The sequence below is a fragment of the Saccopteryx leptura genome, chromosome 7 (genome assembly GCF_036850995.1).
Source record: "Saccopteryx leptura isolate mSacLep1 chromosome 7, mSacLep1_pri_phased_curated, whole genome shotgun sequence".
NCBI lineage: Eukaryota > Metazoa > Chordata > Mammalia > Chiroptera > Emballonuridae > Saccopteryx > Saccopteryx leptura.
Genome location: NC_089509.1, coordinates 909,420 through 937,180, shown reverse-complemented (window position 1 = coordinate 937,180; position 27,761 = coordinate 909,420). Strand labels below are relative to the sequence as shown.

The following is a 27,761-nucleotide window of genomic DNA, read 5'->3' as shown; positions in this document are numbered from 1 at the left end:
GTATAAACAAAGGTCTGCTGTTACAGGGTTTCTGTTGCTTTGTGGGGTGTGTGTTGTGATTTTTGTTTTTGTTTGGTTTGGTTTTTAATTTTTCCATTGATTTGAGAGCGGAGGAGGAGAGAGGGAAGGGAAGAGAGAGAAAAAGAAACACAGAAGCATCAACTCATTATTCCACTTAGTTGTTCCATTTAGTCGTGCACTCATTGGTTATTTCTTGTATGTACCCTGACCAGGAATCAAACCTGCAACCTTGGCATTTATTGACAACCTACCGTATGCCAGGCTTTATTTTTAAAGCTGACTCTTAAACAGAGCTTGCTTTCAACAAGCTTGGAGTCTAGTAGGGAGGTGACATGAAGAGATAATTATAAGTTGCTTATAAGTTCTGCTTCTGAGTTAAGAGAGGTTATTTCTACATGAGGTGGGAGGGTTGGAAGTCAGGAATGGTAATCTAAAGGAAGTCATATTTGGAAAGCATGTCTCAAAGTAGATAGGACAGAGCCGTGGTGGGATCGTAAAAAAGCATGTTTCTGCCTGTGAAGAAAGTGTCAGCATAGAACATGTGCTTGGAGCAGAGTGCTTCAGTCTTGGCCGGAGCACAGTGTGAGTGAGGAGGCAAGTTTTTCAAGACGGGACCTGGAACAGGCTTGGAATCGTGACTAGATTTCTTGTCTGTAACAAGCAAATGACCAAGAACTATTATTGAACAGAAATAACAAAGGTGCACTTCTCAGGAAGAAACTAACAATGCTCTATGGATCACTTACAACAAAGAGCTACAGTATCGCACTAACTATGCATTTATGTATACTAACTTTTCACTACACTTTCTCATCTCATTCATTTAAAGAAATCTTTTTTTTTCTGTATGATGTAAAACTTTAAATTACATCTTTCTTATTTTAGGTATAAAATTGACATGTAACATTAGTTTCAGGTATACAATATACTATAATTTGATAATTTCTTGTGATGAGAACTTTTAAGATCTACTCTCTCAGCGACTGTCAAATATGAAGTTCAGTCACCATGCTGTACATTCCATCCCCAGGACTTAGTTATTTTATAACTGGAGGTTTGTAACTTTTGACCTCCTTCACCCATTGTACCCACCCCTCACATCTTACATACTCTCCCTGCACTGCCCACACTCCTCCCCCTTCTCACACTTTTCCCAGCCAGCCTCTGGCAACAACCAGTCTGTTCTCTGTGTCTTTGAATTTGGTGTTTTTATTTTTTCTTAAATTCCATATATATCTGACTGACATTCACTTAGCATAATGCCCTCAATGTCTATCCATCTTGCAAATGACAGCTTTCCTTCTTTTCTATGGCTTAATAATATTCGTGTGTGTGTGTGTGTGTGTGTGTGTGTGTGTGTGTGTGTGAGAGAGAGAGAGAGAGAGAGGGAGAGAGAGAAAGAGAGAGAAATTTTCTTTATCCACTCATCCGTTGGCAGAAACCGGTTGTTTTCATATCTTGGCTGTTATAAAACATAAATGTGCAAATATCTTTTTCTGGATACTTTTTACAACCAAGAAGAATAGTCATTGTGTTTGTTTTCATTCCACAGGTACTGAGAAATTTCTTTTTTTGTTGCTATTTTCGGTTTTATTTTTGAGTTGGTTTTTAGTATACACATAATGTGTTTGCCTGATACAAAAAAAGAAACTTGCTTGTTCTCTTTTTAATGGATTTATGGAATTTAAGATTTATAACTACTATATTTCAGCAATGCCTGTGATAATGGTTCCTAAAAATTAAGACATAATCTTGACTTGGCAGCTATGGATGTATCTCAGAAGTTTTAGATTTTAATTATTTAGCACAATTGCCTAGCTCACATTTGAAATTTAATAAATTGTTGTCTAACTGGTGGCAGAGCAGTGGATAAAGCATCGACCTGGGATGCTGAGGTCCCAGGTTTGAAACTACAGGGTCTCTGGCTTGAGCGCTGAGTCACCAGCTTGAGTGTGGCATCATCAACATACTCCCAAGGTCACTGGCTTAAGCCTAAGGTTGACAGCTTGAGCAGGGATCACTGGCTCATCTTGAGGGTCCCCCCTACACCCCCATCAAGGCACACATGAAAAGCAGTCAGTAAACAACAAAAGTGATACAACTACAAGTTGATACATCTCATTATCTCTCTGCCTTCCTCTCTCTTTCTCTCTCTCTCTCTCTCTCTCTCACTCTCACTCACTGAGGGAAAAAATCCCTCAATATATACGGTAGTTTTATGTAGTGATTTTTTTTTAGCTTGATCTTGTATAGTAGGAAAATTCTGTTTTTGTTTTAGTGTTTTTCTTTGTGTGTGGACTTTCTGATCAAAGCCAGTATGTTTGTAGTCAGTTTTTGCATCATTTTCAGTTTCAGCTCAGGCTCCAAACTCTGCCATCACAGCTCAGACTGGGGTTGGTGTGGCATCCACAGTTCACCTAAACCCCATGCAGTTGATGACAGTGGATACATCTCATGCTCGACATATTCAGGGGATCCAGCCTGCTCCCATCAGCACACAGGGGATCCAGCCAGCTCCCATTGGGACCCCAGGAATACAGCCAGCACCAATTGGCACACAGGGAATTCATCCAGCAACCCCAGGACTTCAGCCCGCATCAGTGAGCACTCAGCAGCCTCCACCTGAAGGAAAGACTTCGGGTAATGTTAATTTTTGGCATGAAAGGTAGTGTGGAGAAAAAGAGATACATTGGGTTTAAATCCTAGATCTGCCACTTGTTGGCTTGTGATCTTAGGTAATTCCACTAAGATTCTGTTTCCACTCTGTAACGTGAGATACTTGGAGCTTACCTGGCAGGTCATTAGAAGACTGGAATAGCCTTACAGCCATTTGCACATGGTGAGAAACATTCTGTTAAGCACTCTTAGTTGAATGAACAAATTCACCTTATAATTGGTGCATTCACATTCCATTTAAGATGAGGGAGATATGTAAAGCTGTAAAATTAAGATGGACTGGCATGTTGGTACCATTTTGGGGATTGAAAGTGATTGTGTTTTACAAAAATCAGAAGTTCCATATAAATCCATAGCACCCTGAAAGTGCCCGACCTCGCAAAAATCAGAAGTTCCTTGAAGTATATACTATTTCTTTATGCATCTTACCTCATTTATTAAAAATTATGGTTATAAAGCTAAGAAAAATAGTTAGGAACCATACAGCAATAGATTTAATACCTCTCCTACTTTGCCTTCTGTTTTTAGGCACATGAACATTATATTTCTATTTCTTCTTGAAATTGGATAGTCACAACATGGATATTCTAATTCTGGCTTTTTATTTGTCTTATGTGACATTTTAGTGATGTTTCTTCTATTTCTCTCCGTTGTTCTCTCCTGACTTCTCCCTGTCTTCAACAGTGGTGTTGGCAGATGGAGCCACAATTGTCACCAACCCTATTAACAACCCATTCAGTGCTGCTCCAGCAGCAACCACCGTGGTGCAGACCCACAGCCAGAGTGCCAGCACCAACACTCCAGCCCAGGGCTCATCCCCTCGGCCCAGTATACTTCGGAAGAAACCTGCCACAGATGGGTGAGTAGACCCATTAGTGCCAAATGACACCTCTGGTTCTGAGTATAACTGGTAGAACTGGGTTATTGGCAATGCCTATGTTCATCTCTAATACATCATTCTAATGGTTTTTCCAAGTGCTTGTACCCACTTATCCCTTACCGCTGTGGGCATCATTGCATTCATCATTACCAGTTCTTACTGGCACACTTGATAAATGTACATTCATTCTGTGTTTATAGTGGTATATCTGATTAGACCTTTATGTTCATTCTGCTTTTGGAGGGTGGGTCATAGAGTTGGTTTTGCTTTATTTTGAAGCAAATTCCAAAAAGCATTGTTTCATTTATATATATTTCAGCATGTATCTCTTGAGAGAGACACACTAAAAAATATATAGCCTGACCAGGCAGTGGCGCAGTGGATGGAATGTTAGCCTGAGACACTGAGGACCCAGGTTCAAAACCCTGAGGTCGCCGGCTTGAGCACAGGTTCATCTGGCTTGAGTGTGGGATCATAGACTTGAGCCCAAAGGTTGTCGGCTTGAAGCCTGAGGTTGCTGGCTTGAGCAAGGGGTCACTGGCTCAACTGGAATGTATCCCCCCCTCATCAAGGCACACATGAGAAAGCAATCAATGAACAACTAATATGCCTCAGCTATGAATTGATGCTTCTCATTTCTCTCCTTTCCTGTCTCTCTGTCCCTCTCTTTCTCTCTAAAAATATATAATATATATATAATAACCCCTTAATATCATCAAATATCTAATCATTGTTCATATTTCCAGTGTTCTCAAATGTCACAGATTTTATTTGTTTTATATTATTTATCTGAACTAGTATTCTGATAAGATGTAAACATTTTGGTTAGTTGATATGTCTCTTAAGATTTCTAATATATAGGTTTCCTCCATCTTTTTTATTTTTTATTTTCTTACAATTTATTTGTTGAAGAAACTTGGTCTTTGGTCCATTATTTCTTCCTCTCTCTCCCTCCTTTCCCTTCTCTCCCTAGATTTTGTTGAATGCATCCCCCTTGTGTTAGTTTCCTGGGACTGCTCTAACAAATCACCACAGATGTAGCGGTTAGAATAACAGATCTATTCTCACAGTTCTGATGGCTAGAAGTCTGAAGTTGAGGTGTTGACAAGGCTGGCTCATCTGAATGCTCCCAGGGAGAGCCCACTGTACCTCCCTCCTGCCTCCGACAGCTGTCGGCAGGCCTTCGTGCTCCTCCCTGCATTGCGGACTCATCACTCCAGTGTTCAAGCAGTTTTCTCTCTGTGTCTCAACTCACTCTCTTCTCTCTGTTATAGAAGTACCAGTCTTTGGATTTGGGGCATACCTTGAATATAGAGCAATCTCAAAATCTTTAACTACATTTGCAAAGGCTCCCCCTGCCTCTTTTTTTAATATTCGCCGGTGCCAGATATTAGAATTTAGATGTTTAGATGTATCTTCTCAGGGAACACAATTCAACCCACTTCCCCCATAGTGTTGTTCACCTGTTCTCCATGTTTTCTCTTAAGTTGTTACTTGAATCATAAAGGCTAAATTAGAGTTACTTTTAAATTTTTTCTCAAGAGTATTTCACAAGTCGGTGATTGAGGCTTTTACCAGGAGATGTGATGTCTAGTGGTCACCCTTTTTGTAACCTTAGCTGTCTTAAGGTCAGTGTCTGGATGCACTGATTTCTGGGCATTGTAACTGATACATTCTGGTTCTGGCCATTTTGTCTCCAACCTACTCATCTAACACTTGCTCCCGTTCTGCCAAAACTAAACATGTCAGGATCACTTGTGACTTCTACATCATGATAAACCCAATGGCTAGTTTTCACCCTGAGCCCCATGTGGTCTCTATAGCATGGCAAAGTTGATCTGTAACTATCTTTTGTGTGTGTGTGTGGCAGAGGCAGAGTCAAAGAGAGGGACAGACAGGGACAGATAGGAAGGGAGAGAGATGAGAAACATCAATTCTTCATTGTGATTCTTTAGTTGTTCATTGATTGCTTTCTCATATGTGCCTTGACCGGGGGCTACAGCAGACCGAGTAATCCCTTGCTCGAGCCAGCGACTTTGGGCTCAAGCTGATAAGCTGTGCTCAAACCCGATGAGCCTGCACTCAAGCTGGCAACCTCGGGGTCTCGAACCCGGGTCCTCCTCATCCCAGTCCAATGCTCCATCCACTTTGCCACCGCCTGGTCAGGCTGTAACTATCTTGATCAACTTTTTCACTTGACTTCTAGAAACTTGTTTGGTTATAAATACATGGACGTAATAATGATTGTGAACACTTAATATGACTTTAAACTTTAATATTAAGTAGAAAGAAGATAAGATATGTTAGAGCAACTAGAAGAGTCATGGTCATTGCTACCTGGAGAGTGATGAGCAGGAAGTGGGGAGGGATAAGGAAGGGCCTGCTGTGTTTTGTTAAAAGCATCTTAGTACTATAGGACTTTTTCAGTATCATGCCTACGTTACTTTGATAAAATAAAAAAATTAATTTAAGATACTTAGCCAATGTAGTGCTTTTATTTTGCTATAGACATGCATAGGAAATATGTCTTGTACTTCTTACCTTTTAACATCCTCGGACTGCTGTTTTTCAGGTTGGTCTCTTGTCTTTTTTCAGAATTGCAGTTCGGAAAACCCTCATTCCTCCTCAGCCTCCTGAAGTGGCTAGTCCTCGAGTGGAGAGCTCTATGCGGAGTACATCTGGGTCCCCTAGGCCTGCAGGGTGAGCACATACGTGTTACTACTCTTTTTGGTATTTTTCCAAAGTGAGAAGTTGGGGGCAGCAGACAGACAGACTCCTGCATGCACCCTACCGGGATCCACCTGGCATGCCCACCAGGGGGCGATGCTCCCCATCTGGGGCATTGCTCCACCACAACCGGAGCCATTCTAGCGCCTGAGGTGGAGGCCATGGAGCCATCCTCAGTGCCTGGACCAACTTTACTCCAGTGGAGCCTTGGCTGTGGGATGGGAAGGGAGAGACAGAGAGGAAGGAGAGGGGGAAGGGTGAAGAAGTAGACGGGCGCTTCTCCTGTGTGCCCTGGCCAGGAATCGAACCCGGGATTTCCACATGCCAGGCAGGGCTGTTAGGACTCTTGCTTCCAACTGCACACAGCCGGGGAGGAGGGAGTCTAGTACGTGTGACACATTTCACACAGCTTGTTTGTGTGCATTTCACATGTGCTAGTTCCAGCCACATATCCTGCATATGCTCTTCAACTTCTTGGACCCTCATTTGCCTCAAATATGAAATGGGCATGTGGATAACATTTACCTCATCAGATTCTTATGTATAAATGAAATGATTCATCACAAGTACTGAGAACCTGTGTCTTGATAAACACCCAGTTATTTTTGCTGTCATAAATGGTATCATAGCAATAGTTAATAGATGATTTTTGTTTTTTTATCTTAACTCCAAAAGTGAAATTATTCTGAATAAAAGTTAGACAGTGTAGCAATATTTAAACTATAATGTAAAAATCATTGTTCTGTTCTTTACTCACCTTGTGAGCCCCACTCCCCAGAATATGGTTGATTGGTAACAGTTTTAAGTACCTTTCCACATTTTTTTCAACACCTATAGGTAGATTGACAGATCCTTGAAAACAAGATCTTGCTGATTGTTCCTTATCTTTTATTTTTTTTCATTTTTTTTTTTTTTAGAGAGGAGAGAGGAAGACAGAGAGACAGAGAGGGAGAGATAGGAGAGAGAGACAGAGAGAGAGAATGGGGGAGGAGCTGGAAGTATCAACTCCCATATGTGCCTTGACCAGGCAAGCCCGGGGTTTCGAACTGGCGACCTCAGCATTTCCAGGTCGACGCTTTATCCACTGCGCCACCACAGGTCAGGCTGTTCCTTATCTTTTTTTACTTACATCAGAAATAACTTACCATGTTTACATATTTAGATCTATGTCATAAAACTTCATTCAAAAAAAAAATACGGCCTGACCAGTCAGTAGGGCAGTGGATAGAGTGTCTGCCTGGGATGCAGAGGACCCAGGTTTGAAACCGTGAGGTCACCGGCTTGAGCGTGGGTTCATCCAGCTTAAGCACAGGGTCCTCCTGGCTTGAGCATGGGATCATAAACATGAGTCCAAGGTCACTGGCTCAGCTGGAGCCCCCCGATCAAGGCACATATGGAAAGCAATCAGTGAAGAACTAAGGTGCTACAGTGAAGAATTGATGCTTCTCATTTCTCTTCCTTCCTGTGTGTGTGTGTGTGTCTCTCTCTCTCAAAAAATTCTGAATGCCTAATGTGTGCCAAGTATCATGTTAGAGTCTAGGGATATAAAAGAGGGACAAAAACAAAGTATCTGTTCTCTCTCTTTTTTTTTTTTTTTTTTTACAGAGAGAGGGATAGATAGGGACAGACATACAGGAACGGAGAGAGATGAGAAGCATCAATCATCAGTTTTTTGTTGCGACACCTTAGTTGTTCATTGATTGCTTTCTCATATGTGCCTTGACTGTGGGACTACAGCAGATCGAGTAACTCCTTGCTCGAGCCAGCAACCTTGGGTCCAAGCTGGGGAGCTTTGCTCAAACCAGATGAGCCCGCACTCAAACTGTGACCTCGAGGTCTCGAACCTGGGTCCTCAGCATCCCAGTCCAATGCTCTATTCACTGTTCTTAAGCTTACTTTCTAGTGACTGTAGAGGAATAATAAACATGGGAAGAAAAAGAAAGCAGTGTAAAGTGAATGTAAAGTGATGGAGAAAGATGATGTCTTATACAATGCTTATCTCCACAGAGGTTTAGGGCACGGAGGAGTAAGCCACATACTCTGTAATCTTTGTGTCCAGCAGAGGAAGGAGCAGGGACCAAGACTTTGATATAGAAATACTTGGAGTCATAACTTTGCTCAGTAATGCAGGAGTTTTAAAAAAAATGAATACTGAGGTTGCTAGTTGGAAACCCTGGCCTTGCCTAGTCAAGGCACATATAGGAGTTGATGCTTCCTGCTCATCCCCCCTTCTCTCTCTTTCTCTCTCTCTCTCTTTTTGCCCCCCTCTAAAATAAATAAAATCTTTTTTTAAAAATGTAACCTGGCCTGACCAGGCGGTTGCGCAGTGGATGGAGCATTGGACTGGGATGCGGAAGACCCAGGTTCAAGACCCTGAGGTCGCCAGCTTGAGTGCAGGCTCATCTGGTTTGAGCAAGGCTCACCAGCTTGAGCCCAAGGTCGCTGTATTGAGCAAGGAGTCACTCGGTCTGCTGTAGCAGCGCCCCCCCCCCATCAAGGCACATATGAGAAAACAATCAATGAACAACTAAGGTGTCCCAACAAAGAATTGATGCTTCTCATCTCTCTCCCTTCCTGTCTGTCTGTCCCTATCTGTCCTTGTGTCTGTCACAAAAAAATGTAACCCGAAATTGTACAAAGTTTTTTTGTGTGTGTGACAGAGACAGAGAAAGACAAGTACAGATAGGGACAGACAGACAGGACAGGAAGGGAGAGAGATGAGAAGCATCAATTGTTCGTTGTGGTTCCTTTGTTGTTCATTGATTGTTTTCTCGTATGTGCCTTGCCCAGGGGGCTATAGCAGACTGAGTAACCCCTTGCTCAAGCCAGTGACCTTGGGCTTCAAGCCAGCGCCCTTTGGGCTCAAGCCAGCAAGCAAACACTTAAGCCTATGAGCCTACACTCAAGCCACTGACCTTGGGGTTTTGAACCTGGGTCCTCTGAGTCCCAGTCCAATGTTCTATCCACTGCACCACCGCCTGGTCAGGCCAAAGTGATCTTAATCAATGAAGGAAAGTGGGATTTTGAGTTTCAAAAGGATTTGTGAAAATACTATCAATTATATATAGGGAAATGAAAAAATAGTGAAACTAATTTAGTACATTGTAATTCAAAACATTGGACACTGAGAATTAAAATGTTTTCTTTCTTAAGGTGATTCAAGAGTAGTTGACACAGTGTGTACCTTCTTCAGGTTGTGTGTCTTTGAGTGCAGGATGAGAGTCCCTCTCTGCCTTGTTGAATTGACATACTTCTAAGTTTGGATCTGCTTCTGATATATTTTTTTTTGTTAAACTGTAGCTGCCATACAATATGATATTAGTTTCAGGTGTGCAGCAGTGATTAGCTATTTATCTATCTTACAGTGTGCTTACCACATATTCTTCCCTGTATACCCTTCCCCCTTCTCACTCATCCCCCCATCCCCCTCTTCTCTGGCACCCCTTAGTTTGGTCTCTTTGTGTTGTTTGTTCATGTTTTGATTTTTTTAATTCCACATATAACTGAAATTGTGTAGTGTCTGTCTTTCTCTGACTTATTTCACTCAGCATAATGTCCTTTAGGTCCATCCATGTTGGTGCAAATAGCAGGATTTCAGTCTTTTATTTCTGAGTAATATTGTTATATGTACTACATCTTCCATATCCTTTCATCTATTGATGGATACATAGGTTACTTCCTATCTTGGCTATTTTAAATAATGCTATAATGAACTTTTTTTTAAGTAGTTGAATTTTATTTCCGGCCGAAGCGTTGAACTAAACATCCTGACATTTGCACCTCACAGACTGGTAGAGGAGACAAAGTACAGTGGGCAAAGGATGACAGAGTGTACAAGAAAAACCACCAGCCTGACCTGTGGTGGTGCAGTGGATAAAGCGTCGACCTGGAAATGCTGAGGTCGCTGGTTCGAAACCCTGGGCTTGCCTGGTCAAGGCACATATGGGAGTTGATGCTTCCAGCTCCTCCCCCCCTTCTCTCTCTCTGTCTCTCTCTCCTTGCTTTCTCTCTCTGTCTCTCTCTCTCCTCTCTAAAAGAATGAATAAATAAAATTTTTAAAAATATAAAATAAAATAAAAAAGAAAAACCACCACAGACCTGAGTGCAGAGCGATGCAGTGCCAGCAGCATTCCTCCCTGCCACTCTGGTTCTCAGTGGGGAGGGTTTGTAGCAGCAGGAGAGCAGAACGCCTCCTTGTCTGAGCCCTCTGTCCAGGCAGAAACAAAGCCCTTGCACCCCATTGGACTGACCATATGGCCTCCTTGCAACACTCCAGAAGGACACTGGGGGCAGGGTGCATATAGCTTTCAAATTTATGTTTCTTTTTCCTTCAAATACCCAGAACTAGAATTGTTGGTGTAAGATATTTTTCCTCGCTAAGAAGGAAGGAAGGGGCTGTAGCTACAATGTGTGAAATAGCAAATATTTATTTAGTACAGCGCATCCTGCCCGACAAGGTCCTCCGGTCCTGGGGAACAGAGGCCAGAGGAGTCGCATGGAGTGACTTACATGAGAGATATTTAAAGGGTCCCGTCTAGGGTGGTCAAGCTTATATGACGTGGAGAAATCACTGGTTGGCAGACTGTCGCTTTTTTCCAAAGGACCTTTGGGAGTTTCTTTTGGCTTGCTTGGTTGTGGGCGGTTCTAGCTAAGTTCCAGGATCTGGGTTCCCCACGTGACCGTCCCCCATTGCCAACCATCCCACAGTTGGGTCATATGCTAGATCTAGTTTTGGTTTTTTGAGAAATCTCTATATTGTTTTCCATAATGGCTATCCCAGTTTACATTCCCACCAACAGTGCATGTGAGTTTTCTTTTCTCCACACCCTTGCCCACACTTATTTTTTTTATTGACTTTGGTAATGGCCATTCCAACAGGTGTATGTCCTGGTTTTGAGGTGCATTTCCCTAATGATTACTAATGTTGAGCATCTTTTCATATGTCTGTTGGTCATCTGTATGTCTTCTTTGAAGAAGTTTCTCTTTATATCCTCTGCCCAGTTTTTGCTCAGATTATTTTTTTGAGTTATATGAGTTCCTTATACTTTTGGGATATTAATCCCTTACTGCATATATCATTTATGACTATATTCTCCCATTCAGTAGGTTCTCTTTTGTTAAAGGTTTTCGGCCCTGGCCGGTTGGCTCAGCGGTAGAACATCGGCCTGGCATGCGGGGGACCCGGGTTCGATTCCCAGCCAGGGCACATAGGAGAAGCGCCCATTTGCTTCTCCACCCCTCCCCCTCCTTCCTCTTTGTCTCTCTCTTCCCCTCCCGCAGCCAAGGCTCCATTGGAGCAAAGATGGCCCGGGCACTGGGGATGGCTCCTTGGCCTCTGCTCCAGGCGCTAGAGTGGCTCTGGTCGCGGCAGAGCATCGCCCCTAGTGGGCAGAGCGTCGCCCCTGGTGGGTGTGCCGGGTGGATCCCGGTCGGGCGCATGTGGGAGTCTGTCTGACTGTCTCTCCCCATTTCCAGCTTCAGAAAAATACAAAAAAGAACATAAAATAAAAATAAAGGTTTTCCTCTCTGTGCAGAAGCTTTTTAGTTTGATGTAGTCCCATTTTTTTTTTTTTTTATTTGGGGGGGCGTAAAGACAAGCATAGAGCTGTTCCTGTATGTGCCCTGACAAAGGAATCAAACTGGCAACTTCTGCACTTCGTAATGATGCTCCAGTCAACCAAGCTATCTGGCCAAGGCTTAATTTATTTTTGTGTGTGTGTGTGTTCATTTGTTTTAGAGAGAGAGAGAGGAGGGGGAAAGGAAACATTTATTCGTTGTTACACTCAGTTGTACATTCGTTGGTTGCTTCCCATGTGTGCCCTGACCAGGGATTGAACCCACAGTCTTGTCATTTCAGGACGACGCTCTTAACCAACTGAGCTAACCCACCAGGGCCAAAGTTAAGATTTCCTTCTTTTCGCCTGACCAGGCAGTGGCGCAGTGGATAGAGCATAGGACTGGGACGCAGAATACCCAGGTTCAAAACCCCCAAGTTGCTGGCTTGAGCATGGGATCACATAGACATAACCACATGGTTGCTAGCTTGAGCCTAAAGGTCACTGGTTTGAAGCCCAGGGTCGCTGGCTTGAGCTAAGGGTCACTCACTCTGCTGTAGCCCCCTAGTCAAGGCACATATTAGAAAGCAATCATTGAACAACTAAGGTGCCTCAACGAAGAATCGATGCTTCTCATCTCCCTTCCTGCCTGTCTCTCCCTCTCTGTCTCTCCCTCTCCCTCTCTGACTTTCCCTCTCTTTTTTTTGTAGTCCCCCCAATCCCCACCCCAGGCACAGGTGAGAAGCAATCAATGAACAACTAAAGTGCCCCAACTCTGAGTTGAACTTCTGCAGAAGTTGCCAGTTTGATTCCTTTGTCAGGGCACATACAGGAGCAGCTCTATGCTTGTCTTTATGCCCCCCAAAATAAATAAATAAATAAATAATGGGACTACATCAAAAAGATTTCCTTTTTTTTTTTTTTTTTTTTTTTTTAGCAAGAGAGACAGGAAGGGAGAGAGATGAGAAGCATCAATTCTTCATTGTGGGTTGTGGCTCTTTAGTCTCCTTAATTGTACATTGATTGCTTTCTCACATGTTCCTTGACCAGGGGGTTACAACAGAGTGAGTGACCCCTTGCTCAAGCCATCAACCTTGGGCTCAAGTCAGCGACCATGTTGTCATGTCTGTGATCCCACGTTCAAGCCAGCAAACCCGTACTCAAGCTGGTGAACCCTTGCTCAAGCCAGTTGAGCCCACACTCAAGCCATGACCTCGGGGTTTCGAACCTGAGTCCTCCACATCCCAGTCTGATGCTCTATCCACGGCATCACCACCTGGTCAGGCTAGCTAGGTTGATTTGAGCATCAGCCCCAGGTGGGGGTTGCCAGGTGAATCCTGGTCAGGGCTCACACAGGAGTCTATCTCCCCTCCTCTCACTTAAAAATATATTTTCACCTGCAACATATGAGATTCTTATATTCTACAGCCTTGCTAAATAAACTCATTAATTAGCACTAGAATCCCCTTTTGTGGATCTAGCTGCTCCAAACCTTTTCATGTACTTGGTGTTATAAGGCTTTTAAATTTTACTTTTACCATTCTGATAGGTGTGTGGTAATGCATAATCGAGGTTTTCATTTACATGCTTCTAATGACTGATGGTCTTGTACATCTTTTAATGGGAAATTTGCTCTCTGAATATTCTCTTTAGTAAGGTGTCTTCTTTATTCATGTCCTGTGCCCATTTTCTAATGGGATTGTGTGTTCTCAGTGTTGAGTTTACAGTTCTTTATATATGTTGGATATAATTTCTTTTTCAGATAATGTGTTTTGGTGGGGTTTTGTTATTGTTTATCATCTTAACCATTTTTAAATGTACATTTTAATGCTACTAAGCATGTTCACACTATTGGACAAGCAATCTCCAGATCTTTGTTATCTTACAAAAAACTGCAGCCCGCTTGACCTGTGGTAGTGCAGTGGAGAAAGCACTGACCTTGAATGCTGAGGTTGCTGGTTCAAAACCCTGGGTTCATCCAGTCAAGACACATATTGGAAGCAACTGCTATGAATTGATGCTTCCTGCTCCTCCTCCCACCCCCTTTTCTCTCTCTGTCTCTCTCCTTTCTCTAAAAAAAATCAAATATTTTTTTAAAAAAACACTCTGCAGCTCTGCTCGTTATTCCACAATTCCTTATTTTCCCTCCTAGGAAACACCATTCTACTTTCTTTTTCAGTAACTCTGACTACTGTTATTCCACTTTCTTTTTCAGGAACTCTGGCTATGGTTGTATGAGTGGAGCCACACAGTATTTGTCTTTTTGTGATTGGCTGATTTTACTCAGCATCATGGTCCTATAGTACATCTGTCACATATATTTTCTATGTATTTTCTTTCGATCTATACCTCTTGTTTCCAGCCTCTTGAAATGGTCTTTAGCAAAGCAGAAGTTATTTACTTTGGTGAGGCTCCATTTATCAGTTTTTTTCCTATTATGGAGTGTGCTTTTGGTATCATGTTTAAGAACTCTTTCCCCTAAATTTAGGTTTTCTTTTGTATTTTTTTATGTAAGTTTTATAGTTTCACATTTAAACTTAGCCCCTTGTTGTATTTTGTATATGGTGTGAAGTTTAGGTCAATGTTGAATTTTTTGCCTGTGGAAGTCCGATTGTTTTTGGCCTTGAACTTAAGAGGTACTGTTTCCTGTTGATATCCTGAATTTTCAGCAGTAGTAATATACGTAAGCAAACCTTTGTGGCTGTTAAGTGAAATATTTTACTTAAAAATAATGTTTATGGCCCTGGCCGGTTGGCTCAGCGGTAGAGCGTCGGCCTAGCGTGCGGAGGACCCGGGTTCGATTCCTGGCCAGGGCACACAGGAGAGGCGCCCATTTGCTTCTCCACCCCTCCGCCGCACTTTCCTCTCTGTCTCTCTCTTCCCCTCCCGCAGCCAAGGCTCCATTGGAGCAAAGATGGCCCGGGCGCTGGGGATGGCTCTGTGGCCTCTGCCCCAGGCGCTAGAGTGGCTCTGGTCGCAATATGGCGACGCCCAGGATGGGCAGAGCATCGCCCCCTGATGGGCAGAGCGTCGCCCCATGGTGGGCGTGCCGGGTGGATCCCGGTCGGGCGCATGCGGGAGTCTGTCTGACTGTCTCTCCCCGTTTCCAGCTTCAGAAAAGTGAAAAAAAAAAAAAAAAAGGTAAAAAAAAAAATAATGTTTATGGCCTGGCCCACAGTGGATGGGGTACCAACCTGGAACATTGAGGTCACCTGTTTGACACCCTGAGCTTGCCCAGCACATACGACACCATCCAATGAACAGCTATAGTGAAAAATAATGTATATAAAGAATTTGTAATGATATAAATGAATTGTATTTATAAAACTGAAAAACTAGGACATACACTTTTTTCTTTTTTCTTTTTTTTTTACAGAGACAGAGAGTCAGAGTGAGGGATAGACAGGGACAGACAGACAGGAACGGAGAGATGAGAAGCATCAGTCATTAGTTTTTCGTTGCACACTGCGACATCTTAGTTGTTCATTGATTGCTTTCTCATATGTGCCTTGACCACGGGCGTTCAGCAGACCGAGGAACCCCCCTCGCTTGAGCCAGAGACCTTGAGTCCAAGCTGGTGAGCTCAAACCAGATGAGCCCGCGCTCAAGCTGGTGACCTCAGGGTCTCGAACCTGGGTCCTCAGCATCCCAGTCCGACGCTCTGTCCACTGCGCCACCGCCTGTTCAGGCAGGACATATACTTTTAAATACTTTATTTGTAGCTACTTTAGATGCTTGAAGTATTTCTGGTAAAAGATGCTGGAAAATTGTAAGAGTTGATGGTTAAATGGCTGGGTTTTGTGAAGTGAAGGGAATTTTTTTTGTGTGTGTATGAGAGGGAGACAGGCAGACAGAGAGCCACTTAGTTGTTCATTGATTACTTTCTCCTATGTGTCTTGACTGGTGGGGGGCAGGTTCCAGCTGAACCAGTGACCCCTTTCTCAAACCTGCAACCTGGGGGTTTCAAACCTGGTATCCCACCTTTGCAGGTCAGCATTCTTATCCACTGTGCCACTACCGGTCAGGGAGAGAGAAATTATTTTAAATTTATATTCTTTTGTATCATTGCTGTGTATATGAGTTTCCTGTTTTATAAAAATGGGTATAAAGAACCTACACATAGAAGTATGAATACAATTGTAATTAATCCAAAAACCTTGTAAGATAACATGCATTAAGGAATTCTGGGAGGAAAATGCACAACATAATGAAAATTTTTTTTTGTTGTTTTTTGATGACATGACTTTGATTTCTTTAAAATGTGCTTGGATTTCTAAATTCTATTACTGCCTATAACAACATGGTGGATGGGGCAAGGAGAGGATTTTTTTTAACTGTAAGTTCTTTTAAAACTTTAAAGTTCGGCTTTTTATTTTATTTCTTTTAGTTTTGCTGTGTGTTTTACAAAAGGAGTTGGACAAATATTCATTCTCTGAGATGTTGCAAGTTAAGGAAGTACTCTGTTGTTTGCTACATTATTTTTGCTTTTGTGTTTCAGTGCCAAACCTAAGTCAGAAATCCATGTATCAATGGCCACTCCAGTCACTGTGTCCATGGAGACTGTGTCCAGTCAAAATAATGACCAGCCCACCATTACAGTCCCTCCCACCGCGCAGCAGCCTCCACCAACCATTCCAGCCGTGATTGCAGCAGCCAGCCCCCCGTCACAGCCTGCGGTCACCCTCTCAGCCATTCCCGGAGCAGTGCCCATTACCCCACCCATCACAACCATTGCTGCTGCCCCTCTGCCATCAGCAGCTGTGGGTGGCAACCCCTCCTCTCTGTTGGGCCCTCCTGTACCTGAGGTAAAGGTTAAAGAAGAGGTGGAGCCAATGGACATCATGAGGCCAGTTTCTGGTAAGTTTATTCACGGAATATTCTTTATTGGCAGGTGCTTCTTCCCCTTTTCCTAACTTCTCCAAGTCTAAATTTGGGTTACCCTCAGCCAAGAATGCTGCTGACTCCATTCCCATTTTAAATTTGCATTTTATTTTTTACGATTTTTAATAAATAGAAGCTCCTTTTGAAGATTGAAACCATTTTGCTGGTTTTATAATTAATTTTATTTCTTACCAAAATTATGAAAAAGATAAGTATTTCCCCAAGGATATTTATATATCCTTTAGTATGTGTTTTTTGTGTTCATTAAGAAATTATCACCATGTAAGTAGGTCAAGGTACAATCGAAGTATGATTGGAAGAGGGTTCAAGAGAAAGCTTGGAGAGAAGCATTGGAGATAGTGGGTACAGACATGACTTGAGGAATCTGTTGCAAAGGCATGGAAAAAGGAAGTGCAGTATCTAAAGAGAAATGATGCCCAGAGGAGGTTATTTCTAAGATGGGGCAAATCACAGTTTCATATGGGCATGATTCAGGTGAGAGGAAAGAACTGATGATGCAGGAAAACCAAGCAAGAATCCTGGAGCCATGAGGAGCTAAGCTGGAGAAGGTGGCCCTGGCCGGTTGGCTCAGCGGTAGAGCGTTGGCCTGACGTGTGGGGGACCCAGGTTCGATTCCCGGCCAGGGCACACAGGAGAAGCGCCCATTTGCTTCTCCACCCCCCCCTCCTGCCTCTCTGTCTCTCTCTTCCCCTCCCGCAGCCGAGGCTCCATTGGAGCAAAGATGGCCCGGGCGCTGGGGGATGGCTCCTTGGCCTCTGCCCCAGGCGCTAAAGTGGTTCCGGAGGGGCAGAGCATCGCCCCTGGTGGGCGTGCCGGGTGGATCCCGGTCGGGCGCATGTGGGAGTCTGTCTGTCTCTCCCCGTTTCCAGCTTCAGGAAAATACCAAAAAAAATAAAAAGATGGAGAAGGCTGCTGTGCACATGAAGATAGGTGCCTGCTGAAAGCACAGTGAGAAAAGAAATGCGTGATCTCAGTGCTGGTGAAGAAGAGGTACATCAGCTGAGACTCAGGCTGGAAAAAGGAGGTCCTAGAGGTGTGAGGGAGCAGACGGGTGAAATAATGATCATGTGGAGAGTGAATGGACTTAGCAGCAGACTGGTCCCATAGCAATAAAAGCCCACTGGAGGTTCATGAGCATGGTGACAGACCAGTCAGCATTGCTTTGTAGCTTCCTCTACGACCTTCAGTTGCATAGGTACAGACTGCAGGAGAGCTGGATTTAACCGAAGTGACTACAGTGAAGCAAGAGCAGTAACAATGAATAGAGTAAACAAAATTGATGATAGAAGTAATACCAGTGATTGGAGAGGTGATAGCAAACAAACAATAGGATGAGTGGATAAGAGTTCCCAGTGGGACTGCAGGCTGTTGGGGACTGGTGACTGAGAGGAGGGACCTGGAAAGGTAGTGGAGAAGCAGATGCTAGCTAGATGGAGACGTGATGGCAGTGTTTCAGGTGTGCCTATTGAGAGTGGGGTTGCAGTAGAGGAGGAAGAGGGTGGCAAAGGATACAGTGGAGTGAATGGAAGAGTTGAGGTGAGATTCTGTCATGATTTGTGCATCCCGAGACTTATAATCCATACAAGCCCAAATCAGCGTTCCCTCCACACTGTGCCCCATTTACATGGAGGCAGTGCAGATGCACTGTGGGCACTGCAGAGCATGAGCTCACAGCCAGAAAGCCTCTGCCGGCTCCCAGCTCTGCCACAATGGACTGGCATGATCTGTGCTTTATGCTCTCATCTTTAAATTGGGGATGATAAAATAATGCATACTAGTACTACTACAGATTTTTTTAAGATTATACAATTTAATAACTTCTAGGAATTAATGCTCAAAGTCTTGAAAAATAGGGCTTAAACGTATAGGGTTTTGTCTGCCTTGGAGCAAATCCTGAGGCAGTCTGGAGACGGGGCACAAACTCCACAGGATCACTAGAGATGTGAGCTCCTACCACCCCTAGAATCTGACCCTGGTGTTCTTTTTGTGTGTGTGTGTGGCAGAGGCAGAGAGAGTCAGTGAGAGGGACAGATAGGGACAGAAAGTCAGGAAGGGAGAGAGATGAGAAACATCAATTATTCATTGTGGCTCCTTAGTTGTTCATTGATTGATTTCTCATATGTGCCTTGACCGGGTGCTACAGCAGACTAAGTGACCCCTTGCTCGAGCCAGCGACTTTGAGTCTAAGCTGGTGAGCCTTGCTCAAACCCAATGAGCCTGCGCTCAAACTGGCGACCTCAGGGTCTCAAACCTGGGCCCTCCACGTCCCAGTCCGATGCTTTATCCACTGCGCCACCACCTGGTCAGGCCCCTGGTGTTCTTGATTCACAATAGCTGCTAGCTAGAACTCTAGCTATGACAATGCAAAGATGAGAAATGGAGGGCCATGCCTTCTTTCTTCTTTTTTTATTTTAATACTTTATTGATTTTATAGACAAAAGAGAAATGGGAGCATGGAATGGGAAGTAACAACTCATAGTTGCTTCATGTTAGTTGTTCATTGCTTGCTTGCTGTATGTGCCTTGACCAGGGAAGCCCAAGGTTTCAAACCGGCAACCTTGGCATTCCAGGCCAAAGGTTTATCCACTGCGCCACCACAGGCCAGACCCTTCTTTCTTTTAAGGTAACTTCTTAGAAGTGTTACAAAAACTTCTGTTTTTATGTCATGTGGCCACACCTAACTGCCAGGAAGGCTAGAAGTTTCAGCTAAGTGGCAACATGCCCACCTAAAAGTGGGGTCCTTATGCTCAGGAAGGTGGAATGTGGCATGTTAGGAAGCAGGTGGCAGCCTTTGCCACAGGTAGTGCTTAGCACAGTGTCAGGCACAGAAGAAACTTAATGTTTCTCTTTCCTTCTTCCTCGTCTCATTGGTAGGAACAGGTGAAGCTTTCCCTTCTGTATGTCTGGGTTCTCATACTCATGGTGTCCTTTTTCCTGTGACAGCTGTTCCTCCACTGGCAGCCAGCACTATGTCACCATCTCTTGCGCTGCTGGCTAACAACCTGTCCATGCCTACGAGTGACCTGCCTCCTGGTGCCTCCCCAAGGAAAAAGCCCAGAAAGCAACAGCACGTGATTTCCACAGAAGAAGGGGACATGATGGAGACAAACAGCACTGATGATGAAAAGTCCACTGCCAAGAGTCTTCTGGTGAAGGCTGAGAAGCGCAAGTCTCCTCCCAAGGAGTATATTGGTAATGGTCATAGTGACTGGTGTCGTGTGAAGCTTTCTCACTGAGCCAAGGATCAGGCCCAGAGGCTGCTTACAGTCAGGTTTCACTATGGCTTACGTACTGGAGTTGTGCCTTGAGGATGGTTGTAAATATATAATAAGCTATTGAATGTCTCCTTTTTCTTCCCCTTTGAGCAGATGAAGAAGGAGTGAGGTATGTCCCAGTGCGTCCAAGGCCTCCCATTACTTTGCTCCGTCACTACCGAAATCCCTGGAAAGCTGCTTACCACCATTTTCAGCGATATAGTGATGTGCGGGTCAAAGGTCAGCTTCTCCCAGAAATATCCAGTGTTCGTGCATGAAAAATGGGTCTTTCACTTGCCTATATTATAGTCACAGTTTTTCAGTTTCTAAAACTTTTTAAGCTTTTGTTTTCAAATCTTGAAACTTTATTGTTTATCTTAGGCAAAATATACATTTCAATATAAAATTTGGAAAATTATCTTTGACCTGAGAAAGCTTTGTGTACTTCAGTGGAAACCCAGTCTAATGAATAAGTGACAACATTGTGTTTAGTAAAATTCATGTGTTAATCAGCTCTGCAAATAGTAGTGGATGACCTCCTTCGCCCCAGAACACTTGTGTACAGAGCTATACTAGATTATTTTGACTCAGTCCATAGTAGTTCCTAGGATGCTCAGATGTGTATCCATCATAAGCCCCAGGAAGTTTTGTTTTCCAAAAGACCACTGTTTATTTAACATGTGTAACTCTTATAATGGTCTAGGACCAACCCTCATTAAATATTTCTGTTATTGAACTTTTTTTGTGTGTGACAGAGCAGAGAGGGACAGACAGGAAGGGAGAGAGTTGAAAAGCATTAATTCTTCATTGCAGCACTTTCGTTGTTCATTGATTGCTTTCTCATATGTGCCTTGACCAGGAGGGGGGGACTATAGCAGAGCAAGTAACCCCTTGCTCAAGCCAGTGACCTTGTGCTTCAAGCCAGATGAGCCCATGCTCGAACTGGTGACCTCAGGGTTTTGAACCTGGGTCCTCTGTGTCCCATCTGACGCTCTATCCATTGCGCCACTGCCTGGTCAAACAAACTTTTTTTATAATTATTTTTAAAATTGATTTTCATAAGAGAGGGAGGAAAGAGGTGTCTTGATCTGTTCCTGTATATGCCCTGACCGGAGATCGAACCGGCAACCTACATGTACACTTTGGGTTGATGGTCCAACGAACTGAGCTATCTGGCCAGGGTGTTGCTTTTGAACTTAAGAATGACATTTTGATAAGCCCATATGTAATGAAAATGGCTGGTAGTAATTCATAAGTATTTATACTGATAGACTTTATGTGTCATTGATCTCAAATAGAACCATTGCACAAAGAAGTTTAAGTTTTCAGAGAGTTGCCCGCATTTCTCACTCCCCCATGTAAATTCTCCTGGTAAAAGTTCTCTGAGGATTTCCTTGTAGCCTCGACATAAGTCAGCATTGGGTGATACTAACTAATATCTGTGAGCAGGGAAGAGGGTCCTAACAGTTGAGGCTCTGAATGGAGGTACTAAGGGATATAGCACGTCCCAGCTTTTCTTTTTCACGATTGTCCCCAAGGTTTGAAAAGAGGGCAGGACTCTCAGGGGTCAGAGAAGGAGAAAAGGCTGCCTTTGGTGGTGGCAGGACACAGACCCCTGAGCGTCTCTTCATGCCACAGGAGTTCCTTAGCATGGCAGCAGAGCGTTTAAAGGCTTCCCTGGTAACGGTTTAAGCCAGGGGTCCCCAAACTACGGCCCGCGGGCCACATGCGGCCCCCTGAGGCCATTTATCCGGCCCCCACCGCACTTCTGGAAGGGGCACCTGTTTCATTCGTGGTCAGTGAGAGGAGCATAGTTCCCATTGAAATACTGGTCAGTTTGTTGATTTAAATTTACTTGTTCTTTATTTTAAATATTGTATTTGTTCCTGTTTTGTTTTTTTACTTAAAAATAAGGTATGTGCAGTGTGCATAGGAATTTGTTCATAGTTTTTTTTATACTCCGGCCCTCCAACGGTCTGAGGGACAGAGAACTGGCCCCCTATGTAAAAAATTTGGGGACCCCTGGTTTAAGCCATACTAAAAGATTCTTACTATTTACCAGGATTCACTCTTCTTAACTGTGTCAAGGAAAGTAATTTGACAGCAAAAAATATTCATGATTCTTCCTTCAGTCTTCTATTTGAATATGTACATATTAATCATCTTTGTGCCAAGTCTCTTGACTGTTAAGCTTTAGTTGAACTACTTTTCCTAAGCTTTAAAATTATATTGATGTAAATAAATCAAGATAGAATAGTAAAAAATGGTCAGGTGATTCACAGAAAGGAAAGAGAAACAGTATCAAGAAGCACAGAAAACAGATAATAATGTGGCACACTTAACTTTAGTATCAGTCACTACTTGAATGTGAGTGTTCTGAACATACCAGTGAGAATGCAGGATAGCAGAGTTGATGGGGGAAAAAGATCCACCTATATAATGCCTGTAAGAAACTCACTTCACATACAGTGACAAATGGAGAAATATGTGCGATGCAGAAATTTTAAAAAGCAAGAGTAACTATGTTAATATCAAATAAGTGTAGACTTCAGAGGAAAGAAAATTACAAAAGACAAAGAAGAGCATTGTGTACTATTTTAAAAATGTAGGGACAAAACCCAAGAACTGCAGGATATATGAAACAAAAACAGTAAGAGGAGAAATAGGCACATGTTCAGTGGCAGTAAGAACTTCAACACCCCATTCTCAGCAGCTGATAGAAGTACTTGACCGGCCTGACCTTTCGTGGTGCAGTGGATAGAGAGTTGACCTAGAACACTAAGGTCACCGGTTTGAAACCCTGGGCTTGCCTGGTCAAGGCACATATGGGAGTTGGTACTTCCTGTTCTCCCCCCCCCTTTTCTCTCTCCTTCTCCCTCCCTTTTCCTTCTGGTTCCTCCCTTTACTTCCTTCTCCCTCCCTCTCCCTCTTTCCCCCTCCTTCTTCCTCCCGCCTCTCCCCCTCTCTCAAAAAATGAATAAATTTTTTTTAAAAGTACTTGACAAACCACAAGCCAATGTCTAATGAACATTTATAATTTATACAGGATTTGAACAACAGCAGAATATAAATATTCTCTTAAGTGTGCACAGAATATGTGAAGATAGTGTCCTGGGTCAGAAAGCAAACAGATTTAATAGAATTAAAATCACACAGAGCAAAGAGTTCTTCAACAGCCAGTCTGCGAGTTAACCACCCTCATGTTGTATGAGAATTGTAGCCCCAGTGATCTTAGTCACATTCACATATGCTCAGGGTGATCTCTGCCTTAGTGCTCCCCGAAATAATTCTATTTTCACTGGTCCCCAAATGTGAACAGGTTGAAAACCACTGACATAGCATATCTTCATTTTCATTAATGGAATCAAATTAGAAACAAAAACCTTCCTATATGGAATTACACAACACACAGATTCTAAGTAATGGGTCAAAGAGGAAATGTCAAGATAATTTTTTTTTTTATATAGAAAAACTCCAATTATTATCTTTATTTTAATTACTTCTATGGATACGGTCATTTTTATAAAAAATCATAACAGACAAAAAAAATTCACAATGGAAAATCACCTGTTTGAAAGATATAAGTGAAATACTATCATCCTGTGCTTTTTTTGTTATTTTTTTTATAAATAAATTTTTATTTTAATGGGGTGACATCAATAAATCAGTGTACATATATTTAAAGAAAACATGTCCAGGTTATCTTGTCATTCAATTCTGTTGCATACCCATCACCCAAAGTCAGATTGTCCTCCATCACCTTCTATCTAGTTTTCTTTGTACCCCTCCCCTTCCCCCTCCCTCCTTCCCTCCCCCCACCCCCCGTAACCACCACACTCTTGTCCATGTCTCTTAGTCTCGTTTTTATGTCCCACCAATGTATGGAATCCTGCAGTTCTTGTTTTTTTCTGATTTACTTATTTCACCTCGTATAATGTTATCAAGATCCCACCATTTTCTTGTAAGTGATCCGATGTCATCACTTTTTATGGCTGAATAGTATACCATGGTGTATATGTGCCACATATTCTTTATCTAGTCTTCTATTCTTTTTTTTTTTTTTACAGTGATTAAAGTCTTTAAGCAAACTCTTGGCCAATACAGCAAGATTCCATAAAAGAGTAGTGTCCTTAACATGTTCACCAAGTCCAAGTTGGCCCCAACACCATGCCAAACCCCTGAAAAATGCAACCCAACCCCAGCTCAGTCTGTTAGGAGCTGTCACAAGGAGCAGGAGTCCAGGAAAAGTCCGCATGGCACTGGAATTGTCACAATTCTATACTTTGCAGCTCACAACCAAGTCCCAGTGACCGCTGCTTCTGGCTGGTAATGATTTAGGTAGACTGGAAATGCCATCTGCAGCATGTGTGGATATGGAGCTTCTGTTCTCCTCTGCCTGGAGAGATGAGACCAGGTTGCTTTTCCCTGGAGCTCTGTGACTGTGGCTTGGTAAAGAGAACCTTGGGATACACTAAGCTGGATGGCAAAGGTAGGTTCATAATCAAAGTTGGCAAAAGGAGCTCTAAATTAGGAGTAGGTCCCAGCCTGAAATATGAGTGGGGCATTGAGGTAGGAGGAATAAAGGAAACACTATATATTAAATAAAGCAGCAGAAAATAGGACTATCAACACCCACAACAGAGATCTTCGAGGGAAGAATAAAAAACCTGACTATTCAGGCAAGACATAGTTAAGTGGCCCTTGTGCAAATGAGATCAGTTTACCTGCTTCTTGGAAGAAATACCCTAGGCTCGTCCACAGCGTTGTAGATGGGGCCGACGGCCCTGGGCACCTTCAGCCTTCCGTGGCAAATCCCAGCATTCTGGGCAAGGTTAGGTCATAGGTGGCTGGAGCAGGGCTGGAAGAGACTGAACTCTCCCTTAGAGGAGCGAGGAGGAAGCCTACCTTCCAGTGTCTCTGTTTCCTCACAACAAAGGCATGTAAGCCTGGCAGGCTTTAGCTCAATGACCTTCCTTTCCACTATTGAAGCAGGACCCAGATGGCATCCTATGAGACCCCTTTGGGGCATTGGAGCCTTTAAGGGTGTATCCTAAAAGCTGGTAGTTCCCCTGATCTCTATTGGGCTTTTTCTGCCTCTTGGTATCTTAAAAGCCATGCTCAGAAGATCTCGCTCAGGGGTTTGAGAATCCCCATCCGCCTATATAAATCTTTTCCATATATCTGGAGCTATTTGGAAAAAGACAAAACAGTGTTATTAGCTGGATCAAATAAAGAAGGTAGTAGTTTGCAGGAGAAAAAGATTTGGTGTCTCCTGTTCATCAGCATTCAAAAGAAATTTAAATTTTTTTTAAGTAAAAAGCATGATATGTTAGACCCATAGGAATTCCAGGATATGACTACCCCCTTTTAAATTTTTTTAAATTGACCTTAAAATATTTGCTGTGTACACTTTAATAATACCTTAACTTTAAAGATTGTAAGAATGACAAAATACAGTAAATGCTTTTGCTCCATATGTAGGAGCATTTTCAGTTTAACCAGTTTAGGAAATCCAATAATAGAACAATGAATACAGACAATGAGCTATAACATGCTTAGCAGCCTCTCCTGTTCTGACAGAGGTTACTATAAATCCAGAATATGTATCCACTGTGATGTGGACATAGGACTGTTTGCCAAATGAAGGTATATGAGTAACATCCATTTGCCAAAGTTGTCCTGGTATAGGGTCCTTGAGAGTTAACTCCAAATGAAGGGGCAGATTGTAGTATAGGACCCCTTGGACAGGGTTTCTCAATCTGCCGTGCTGCTTCCCGAGAAAGTTGAAAATGTTTACACAGGGCTGCAGCGTTCTGGTGATGAATAGTATGAGACTGAATTGCTCGATCTGTCATGGTTGCTCCAAATAATTTTCTTTCGGGTAGCTTGATCAACAAGGGCATTCCTAGGCCCTGGCCAGTTGGCTCAGTGGTAGAGCGTCGGCCTGGCGTGCAGGATTCCCTGGTTTGATTCCCAGCCAGAGCACACAGAATAGCGCCCATCTGCCTCTCCACCTCTCCTCCTCCCCTTCCTCTCTGTCTCTCTCTTTCCCTCCAGAGCAAAGCCGGCCCAGGCATGGCCCCGTGGCCTCTGCCTCAGGCGCTAGATTGGCTCTGGTTGCAACAGAGCAACACCCCAGATGGGCAGAGCATCCCCCCCCCCCCGTAGGCGTGCCGGGTGGATCCCGGTCGGGTGCATGAGGGAGTCTGTCTGACTCCTCCCCGTTTTCAACTTCAGAAAAATACAAAAAAAAAGAAAAAGAAAAAAAAAGGGAATTCCCTTGTGCTAAAGCTCCAGGGAGCATGGAGTGAGCTCGAGTATGTCCTATAAAACATGGAGCTCAATGTTGACATACAAGTCTTTGAAGAAGGAAGAACTGCTGAAATAGTTCATCCGCAGTTGTCCCTAAGACAGCAGTTTTTATAGTGGAAACAACCATAAGTAAATATTTGCTGTCTGTATATAGATTAAAGGGGAATATGGCAAATGCTGAAAAACCATGATAATGGCAAATAATTCTAGACTTTAAGCTGATTTTAAGTTGACAGTTTCAGTATAAAGTCCATTGAGCCTGACCAGGTGGTGGCGCAGTGGATAGAGCGTCGGACTGGGATGCGGAAGGACCCAGGTTCGAGACCCCGAGGTCGCCAGCTTGAGCGCGGGCTCATCTGGCTTGAGCAAAGAGCTCACCAGCTTAGACCCAAGGTCGCTGGCTCCAGCAGGGGGTTACTCAGTCTGCTGAAGGCCCGCGGTCAAGGCACATGTGAGAAAGCAATCAATGAACAACTAAGAAGTCGCAATGCGCAACGAGAAACTGATGATTGATGCTTCTCATCTCTCTCCGTTCCTGTCTATCTGTCCCTGTCTATCTCTGCCTCTGTAAAAAAAATAAAAAAATTAAAAAAAATAAATAAAAAATATTAAAGGTCATTTGAAGTGCCACGGAAAAGGCTATAGGGCCAGCGTGGAAGGCTCTCGCTCTAATGCCAGGAAGTGAGTGACACGAAGGCTGGGTCTTGAGGGACAGGCAGAGAACTGCTCCTGAGATCCGTATTCCCTGAAAAAAAAAAAAAAAAAAAAAAAGTTGTCCATTGATTTGCAAGAGCTATTTGCCATTTAGTGGAAGTTTCCCAGAGCCATTGTTGTTTATCCTTTGAAAAAAGGAACAATAATAATTTTGAGGCTCAAAAACCTATAAGCTGTAAGGGTCGCCTATGCCCCTTGATAATCCAGGAGGCATCAAGATCAAAATACAGAAGTGTATTCCGTGGGCTATTAGATGGTTCAATGTGCCCAAGCTGTAGCTGCTCTTGTACCAATTGAAGCAGCTGCCCTAAGTTTCTCCTGAGAAAGGGGCCATTGGTCTACCCATACAGGATTATCTGATTTCCAAGTAATTGGTTCTGCACAATGCATTATTGAGGTACCAGGAGCTACCAAGGCCCCTATGCTAAATTTTGATATCCTAATCCACACCTTCTGATATTGGGTGCCACTTCTATGGGGGTGAGGATTCCTCGCTATTCTTTCCCTAGTCCCTTGGTGGGCAAAAATCCCCGATCAAGCATCTGAGTACTGACTAAACCATTAGGACTGACAAGCAACGCTCTCATATTTTTCAAAACATCTCTACCCCACAAATTCACTGGCCATCCAGGGAGCACATAAGGCTTAAAAAAATCCAGAATGACCTTCTTAATCTTCCCAATGTAGGAAATGAGAACTTAGTTGAAGGGATTTACTCTG

The 27,761-nt window shown here is 43.2% G+C and overlaps 1 protein-coding gene across 4 annotated transcripts in view; it reads left to right on the top strand.

Moving 5' to 3' along the window:
* The window catches only part of SAP130 (Sin3A associated protein 130), a 122,587-nt gene that overhangs the window by 60,184 nt on the left and 34,642 nt on the right, over nt 1–27,761 (top strand). For 3 of the 4 annotated variants that reach the window (XM_066345942.1, XM_066345940.1, XM_066345941.1), the window contains exons 13-18: nt 2,371–2,661; nt 3,382–3,556; nt 6,173–6,277; nt 16,358–16,716; nt 19,705–19,953; nt 20,130–20,255. In XM_066345942.1, the coding sequence (XP_066202039.1) occupies nt 2,371–2,661; nt 3,382–3,556; nt 6,173–6,277; nt 16,358–16,716; nt 19,705–19,953; nt 20,130–20,255 (1,305 nt within the window). The remainder of the gene's footprint in view (nt 1–2,370; nt 2,662–3,381; nt 3,557–6,172; nt 6,278–16,357; nt 16,717–19,704; nt 19,954–20,129; nt 20,256–27,761) is intronic. The other variant, XM_066345943.1, reaches the window with a different exon arrangement.